General features: G+C 43.9%; 1 protein-coding gene across 1 annotated transcript; it reads right to left on the bottom strand.

Moving 5' to 3' along the window:
* Positions 1-5,780: 5,780 nt before the first annotated feature.
* On the bottom strand, positions 5,781-7,961 carry foxi3a (forkhead box I3a). Its single transcript, XM_033652057.2, has 2 exons — positions 7,247-7,961; positions 5,781-6,711 (listed from the first exon to the last, which is right to left on the bottom strand). The coding sequence occupies exons 1-2, from the start codon at positions 7,803-7,805 to the stop codon at positions 6,059-6,061; spliced, it is 1,212 nt and encodes a 403-aa protein (XP_033507948.2). The 5' UTR covers positions 7,806-7,961; the 3' UTR covers positions 5,781-6,058.
* Positions 7,962-8,301: the final 340 nt, after the last annotated feature.

Below are 8,301 nucleotides of genomic sequence, written 5' to 3'. Positions count from 1 at the left end.
AAAAACAGGGGCAGCGTTGTAGGAGGCGGTGGTCGGTGAGGCCGTTAAATACATTGCGACTGGAAGACGGAGAATTCTTTTCTCTAGTACTGCCGATGAAAGAAATTGAATTGTTATTTCTTCTATTTGTCTCACTAGAGCTACCTATCGGGTAGTGACAGCAACACTGCCCCCACCTTTCCCAGTGGTACTGCTCCGTTTGACCTGTATCCGTAAGCTTTATGGAAACGTGCAGAAATATGGACGAAATGAACGCGGAGCACGGACAGAAGGCTCCGTCCGTATCCGGATCCGTATTTAACGTTGAGCATAAATGAGCCTTAAGTGGACCTGGAAGTGAGATGAGAAGTTTTGTCGGCAGCAGAAATTTAGTTTCTATTGGAAAAATTCTTAATTTCATTTTTGCTATTGTTACACAAGCTGACTAAATGTCTGTTTGTATATAATATCTGTTTTAGTTTTGTTGTTTCCTCCTTTTTAAAAACACATTTATACCACCCTGATTTCAAAGAAGTGTGACGCTGTTTCCATTGTCATATTTTGTGCTTCATAATGTGCACAGATGTGAAGTTACCCATGATGCCATGGGCACTAACACACCTCCATCCCATCACAGACACTTTGAACTTTGAGCTGGTAACAATCTGGATGGTCCTTTTCCTCTTTAGCCCGGAGGACATGACGCCCATGATGGACAGGTCAGACCAATTTGTGTCAGTCCGTCTCAGACGCGCTCAGGCTCTAGCACACCCTGGATGTGTATGGCGGCAGCTCCTTAACAGATGACCACGCAAAGTTATTACTACTTTCACTAAAAGATCTGCACTACCTCCACCTCTGCATGACCTTAAAATCAAAAGTTGATTCTCACCTGAAGAGCCAATCTCCAGAGCTATGATTCACCACACAATATCTTCTTAGCCATTCTCTTTATAATGACAAGATTGTGGGTCATTTCGCTCGGGATATTTCTCGACCTCAACAATGAGTCTCTCCTCATCCATTCTTTGTCACACAGCAGACACAGCAACAGCTACAGAGTTCTCTTAATGCATCAGTGGTGAGGAGTCGGGCTGCCATAGAGAAAAAGAACTGCTACAGGAGCGTTGTTGTACCACCGCGTTTCCCCTTGACACCACTGGGTGCAGTCTACCAATAACAGCGACCAGCTGTGTATCATGCCAACGTGAAAGGATGTCTTTCTTGTTGGTGTCTGACACCAAAGTTCACTGACCAAGCTCTGGTATTCAATGACTTCTATGTGGTGACTCAGCATTTTTTGCGCATATGTGAACACTCCAAGAGAACTCAGACCCTTCTGAAGCGAATTGTCGGGAGGTGGTCTGAGTCCACAGTGCGGTTCACTTGACTTGAGCTGTATGAACACAAAGTGCTCCAGGTTCACTTTGCTCACTGCTCCTTTGTATTCAGCCCTCTAGATCACTTGCTGTTGCACTTAGACGCTTGAAAAACCAGATAAAAACCACGTTGGCGTGTAGCGCTTGCAAGGACGCACGACGAGGAGTGGTTTGGTCCACAGAAGATACTGAACGTCTTTAGATGTGGAATGTAGAATACATCAAACAGCAGCAGTCTACAGCACAGAAACACTAAGGTTTTCCTTCAACTTTAAGTTCATCTAAGAGCGAGGGGCTTCATAACCACGCTGCAATGTCACGTCAAAGTAAAAAAAAAAAAAAAAAAGAACAACTATGTCAACATACACTGATCAGCCAAAACATTTAAAACACTGACAGGTGAAATAAAAAACATTGATTATCTTGTTACAATGCAATGTTCTGCTCAGAAGCTTTGGGTCCTGGCATTCATGTCAATGCTACTTGACACGCACCACTCACCCAAACACCGCTGCAGACCAAGCAAACCCCCCCCCATGGCAAAAACACTCCCAGATGGCAGTGCCCCCCCCAGCAGGACAATGTGTCATGCCATACCACAAAAACTACTCAGGCATGTGTCAAGGAACGTGGCAAAGAGCTCAAGACATTGACCTGGCCTTCAAATTCCCCAGTTCCCAATTTGACTGAGCATCTGTGGGACGTGCAAGTACCCCAGATGTACCACCCATCCACGGTGAGGCTTCTACGGATTGGACATAGCTCTGACATGTCAAGGTATGGACACAGGAAGTCTAGGGATGCCCCGTGGTGTCTGGCACCAGGGTCTTCACAGCAGATCCTTCGAGCCCTGTGGGTTGCGAGATGACATACCAGCATGTCCCAAGGATGCTCGATTGGATTTGGATCTGGGGAATTTGGAGGCCAGGTCAAGGTCTTGAGGTCTCTGTCACGTCCCTCAGGTCATTCCTGAGCAATTTTTGTGGTGTGGCATGATACATTGTCCTGCGGGTGCTGCGTGTCAAGTGGCATCCACATGAATGCTAGGACCCCAAGTTTCCCCGCAGAACATTGCATTGGAACAAGATGATTCATATTATTCACTTCACCTGTCAGTGGTTTTAATGTTTTGGCTGATCGGTGTATATTACATATAGAATATAGTATAAACAGAAAGAGGACTGAGTCTTCTTTCAAACAAACTGACAGTGTGAACACAAAAAGAAACTAGTCCCATTTGTGTTGGTCCACTTGTTGGTGCACTTTTAGAGGACTGAGTTTGGTTTGTTTAAAAAGGAAAATATGTGAAAACACAGCTGCAGCCGGCAGCTCATGTTCAAATATCGATTGAGCTTTCCTCGGCCGTGGCCCAGTCTTTTGTTACAGGCATCAAACTCAAAGACAAATGTAAATGTACATTTACAACAAATAAATAAAGTTTATTAATTTGAACATTCACTACCTTTTGATTGTTTTGTGTTCAGTTGAACACAGGTCAAAAAGGATTCACAAATTCATTGCATTTGATTTATACAGCGCCCAACTTGTTTTGGAATCAGGGTTACACAAATAACCAAAGTATCACCTACTTAAACTAAGTCAAATTTATGACTTATTTTGTCACCAAGTGTTTTAATCATACGCTACAGTGGAGAAACATCTAATCAATCAGTCTGATGATAAAAATAATAATTGTCAGGCTTTCAGTTTTTCTCCTTTAATTCTTAATAAACTGAATATTATGGAGTTACTGACGGCTGTTCAAACAAAAAGACACAATTGAACATTAGATCTCAGAGGGTTTTTCACTATATTAATCAATAATTGATTAGTAAAAATTAACATTTTGATCAACAACTGTTTGCATCTGTTTTTGGCCTGAGATGAACCTCTGAGCTTCTTTCCCACAGAACAATTCACCTGCCGTTACTCACAGTCTGTGGGAAATCTGAGCGCTACCTGTCGGCCTGTGTGGGATCTGCTGACTGCTGCACTCTGAGCTGTAATCTGCTTCATCGTCTATGAACTGCTGAGTCACTGAAACTAAGTCAAACAGACAGAAACCTGGTTGGGGTTTCCTCCCTGCGGATCACATGACTCAGCAGTTTCTCAAACCACAGTCTGACTGTTTGTTTGTTTGTTTGTTTGTTTGTTTGAAGGTGTTGATGTCACCACCTGTCGCCGGCTGGTGGATCTTCATGGGAATGAGGGGAGAGTTAACTGTAATGTGGTACTTCACTGTGTTTTTTTATTTAATTTTTTTTTTAAGCCTTTATTTTAACAGGGAGGTCCATTGAGAGCAAGCTCTCTTTTTCAAGGATGCCCTGCATTGAGCACAATTCAAAATACAGGTCACAACACATCAATGCAATACAAGAGTACAGTAAGTGTAAAGTGCCAAGTATAATAGTAAACCAGACTAAGAATTAGTCTACGATTAAGAAGTTAAAAAGTTCAGAATACATATCACAACACATAATGCAGTAAACGAGTACAGTAATATAAAATGCTGAATAAAATAGACAGCCAGACTAGGAATAACAAGAACATGACTGAGTGCTCGGGACCGCGACATTAAGTAGAGCTTTGAAAGCCTCAGTAGAGCTTTGAAAGCCTCACTCTATTTAATGCACTCTATTGCATTTCTTTGCTGTACTCTTCTTTGTTTCTTTACTGCACACTTCTACATTTGTTTCTTTACTGTACTTAACTTAGTCTACTGCATTTCTTTACTGCACTTCACTGCATTTCTTTACTGTACTCTTCTAAGTTTCTTTACTGTATTTAACTGTTTTTTTTTTACAGCTCGTTACTGCATTTGTTTCTTTACTGCACACCTCTTCTTTCTTGTAATGTACTCTGCTCCATTTGTTACTTTACTGTATTTAACGGCATTTCTTTACTGTAGCTGATGAAGCTATCACTGATGTAAGCCTTGTCAGTGATATTAGCATGTTGGAGAAGCTAACACTGATGTTAGCATGTTGGTGAAGCCAACACTGATGTTAGTCAGATTATATATTTATATAGCACATTTAAAAACAACCACAGCTGACCAAAGTGCTGTACATGAAGAGATAAGATGAAACACTAAAATACTTTTAAAAAACAGGTAAGCCAACACTAATGTTAGCGTGTTGGTGAAGCTAATAGTCATGTCTGCCTGTTGATAAAGCTAACGTTGATGTTAGCATGTAGATGACGCTAACAGTGATGTCTACCTGTTGACAAAGGCAACACCGACATTAGCCTGTTGGTGAAGCTAACACTGAAGTTGGCCTGTTAATAAAGCTAATAGTGATGATAGCCTGCTGATGAAGCTAACAGTGATGTTAGCATGTTAGTGAAGCTAACAGTGATGTCTGTCTTTTGATAAAACTAACCTTTGATGTGGGTCCATGTCATTGGTTCGACAGCCCATTGGTTCGACATCCCATTAGTCCGACTGTCCGCGGTGCTGAACGGCTCGCGGCGGGCGTATGGTGCGCCGCGACCGGCTTGAGGCGGAGCAGGCTCAAGGCTTATGTGTTTGTCACTTTCTTTTTCATTTTAACCCACACCATAATCTTTTCCTGACCCTAACCAAGTGTTTTTTGTGCCTAAACCTAACCAGACCTTAACCACAGGGCATCATGATGATTTCAGAACGGACTTCGGAACAATGAGTTTAATATGGTCGAACCAATGGGATGTCGGACCAATGGACAGTTCCCTTTGATGTTAGCCTGTTGGAGAAGCAAACGCCGATGTTAGCCCGTTAATGAAGCTATCAGCTAGCCTGCAGATGAAGCTAACAGTGATATTAGCCTGTTGGAGAAGCTAACAATGATGTTAACCTGCTGGTTAAGCTAACAGTTAGCCTGCTGATTAAGATAACAGTGATGCTAGCCGGTTGGAGAAGCTAACATTGATGTTAGCCTGCTGATGAAGATAACAGTGATGCTAGCCTGTTGGAGAAGCTAACACTGATGTTAGCCTGCTGGTGAAGCTAACAGTTAGCCTGCTGATGAAGCAGTGTTGTTAGCCTGTTTTAGAAGCTAACACTGATTTTATCCCTGTAAAACCATGTGAAAACTTTGTGAAAATGCTAATGTTTGTTACAAACGTCTTTTTTAAAGTCTACCTGCTCAGTAGCACCTGAACATTTCACTCTTGAGTCTTAACTGGATTTTTATTTCACTTAGAGCTTTCTTCTTTTTCTGTTTTCTTCCGTACGTCCTGATGTGTTTAACAAGAATTTGTTTTTAGTTTCTTTGTTGATCAAATTCAATTTTAAGTTTAATTCTTCCTTATTAAATTTACATTAAATCTAATTTAGACATTTTTATCCATTATACTTTGTTTTTTCTCACTGAATTAACTCAGTTTGTTATTTCAATACATTTGGTGAGTAAATCTGTGACAATGGAAACAAAATTGACATTTTTTGTTTTTTATTCCAAATACAAATATTCACTTGATATTTACATTATAAAAAACATTCACCCCCTTTTTTAACTTTAAGAAAAAAAGATAAATAAAAATATTCCAACACTCTTTACAGCGAGCTCAGTGCGTTCTGGCTGGTTTGAATTCATTCAAACATTCATCTTGAGACATTTTATAATTTTTTTTACAAACTTTAAAATTAAACATCAGATTCACATCAGTTTTCAGTGTAAACACGAGACATTCTCTGCAAGCATCACCGTCAGTTTGTGTCACTGCTGGAGGACCAGAGAGTCGAGGGGCAGAGCATCAGAGAAGCCCCCAGAGAAGAGAGGCCCACACTGGGCCTGAAGCTGCTGCAGCTGCTGGGCCTCCTGGAGGTCCGGCAGGAAACAGGGTGCCGTCTGCAGGTTGACGTAGAGTGGTGGTGAGCCGGGCTGAGGGTCAGCAAAGGAGGAGAGGTGTGGGGGAGTCAGCTGGGAGGAGGGGAGGAGAGGAGGAGGGGGAGAGGAGTGATGGAGGGAGGAGGAGGAGCTACAGGTGTCCCACTGTGGCACCACAGCGCCAGGTGAGTATGAGTATCCCTGAGGAGGAGGTGGATGAGGAGGAGGGGAGGCCTGGCCCAGTACCTGCGTGTACATCGAGGGGGGGCTGACATGAGGAAGAGGAGAGAGGAGAGAGTCCTGGATGTCACACAGGAAGCTGCTGACGCTGGGGGAGTCGTCAGAGAGAGCAGGGAACTCAGTGCTGCCGCTCCTGGGAATTTTTGGGCTGGGCTCTGATGATGAGGAGTCAGAGGAGGAGGAAGAGGAGGGTTTCTTTCCAGTGGTTACGTTATCCGCCTTCCTCTTCCTCTTGCGGCGAAAGTTTCCGTTGTCAAACATCTTCTCACAGTTTGGATCCAGAGTCCAGTAGTTTCCTTTACCTGCAGAGGAGGAGGAGGAGGAAGAGGAGGAGAAGGAGGAGGTTAAAGAAAAGAAGCAGCAATTCAACACTTTGTGTTGTCTTTCCATAAGAACATGAGAGAAACAGCTTAGAGGTGACATCAGATTCTACTGCACCAAACTCCCTTTAAAAAACACCTACTTTTAAAACATCCTCCTTTTTGTAAACAGATCAGTTATAACTGGAGTTTAATTTATCTCTTTGCAAAGCCCTGAGTGTCTCTGATGTGTTTTCACACAAAAAAATCACAATCCAGCTCAGGAAACAACCAGAAGAAGCTGTTCTTCAACAGCATCAGACATCTTGTTTTATAAAAAGATTGTGTGGAGTTTGGTGAAACTTTGGTTGTTTTAGTTAGAGACACTATTAAAAAACGATTTGACTCCTGTTATTGACAAGTTTGTTACCAAAATAAAAGTCTCGACTGAAGACTAAATTCTGTGATGGATTGTTTAAATTCTGCAGAAATGAACTGAAATCAAAGCCTGTGATGTAGACAGGAAGTTAAAGCTCACCTGGGTCTTTCTCATCGCGGGGAACCTTCCGGAAACAGTCGTTGAGCGACAGGTTGTGGCGGATGGAGTTCTGCCAGCCGGCCTTGTTGCGACTGTAGAAGGGGAAGTTGTTGGAGACATACTGGTAGATCTGGCTGAGCGTCAGCCGCTGCTCTGGCGCACTCTGTATCGCCATAGCGATGAGGGCAGAGTAAGAGTAGGGTGGGCGAACCAGGCGCAGCATGTCTTCCGTGGAGGACAGGGAGAACCAGGGACTGCTAGAGAGCAGGGGCCTCTGGAGGCCATAGAGATGAGGGAAGAAACCTCCGTAGGCTGGTGGGAGACCCGCGGCCCTGGGGACGGGGCCCAGCTCTGGGCTGTCGAAGCAGACGTAGGGGTCTCTGTGGTTGTTGGAGGGTGGTAGCCATGGTGATGCTAACAGGCTGGGCTCAGGAGGAGCCGGAGGGCTGTACAGGCTGAAGTCAGACGGATCGAGGCCCAGAGATGGAAGCTCCTGCTGGGGGAGAGAGCGTCCACACAGAGGGGGGGACAGACCTTGCTCCGGGATGAAGGATGCCATGCTGGTTTTTTTCCTTTCTGTCTGTCTGTCTTCACTTCACAACATAAACATCTGTCTGTGGTGACGTCGTCTTCTGTGTGTGTGTTTTTATCAAAGTGTGTGTGTTTGTAGAGGACACACACGGCTGCACCTGTCCTGCTCTGCACACCTGCTGCTGCTGCTGCTGCTGCTGCTCACCTGAGGAACTTATACTCTGGTGCCCCGCCCACGGATGAGCTGATTGGCTACTGGGCTGTCTCTCTTACACACACACACACACACACACACATGCACGCATTCACTTGCATAATTGTTTGTGTGTGTGTGTGTTTGTGCTGGGGGTTGATTTGAATAAGAGCAGGTTGAATTCTTCCCCCCAGGCAGATAAGAGCCTCAGGATTTAATGCTGAGGTATGCCACCACACACGTACACACGCACACACACACACACACACACACACACACACACACAGCTTGACAAATGAGTGATTGAGCCTCTTCTTACAGTTTCAGACGT

Source organism: Epinephelus lanceolatus, chromosome 11 (assembly GCF_041903045.1).
Source record: "Epinephelus lanceolatus isolate andai-2023 chromosome 11, ASM4190304v1, whole genome shotgun sequence".
NCBI lineage: Eukaryota > Metazoa > Chordata > Actinopteri > Perciformes > Serranidae > Epinephelus > Epinephelus lanceolatus.
This window is presented reverse-complemented; position numbering and strand designations above follow the sequence as displayed.

Bases quoted from the DNA above. Each gene is read 5' to 3' on its own strand.
- foxi3a (XM_033652057.2), bottom strand. From the start codon at position 7,805: ATGGCATCCTTCATCCCGGAGCAAGGTCTGTCCCCCCCTCTGTGTGGA. The intron at 6,712-7,246 runs GTGAGCTTTAAC...CCTCCTCTGCAG, and splicing joins CCGCGATGAGAAAGACCCAG to GTAAAGGAAACTACTGGACT.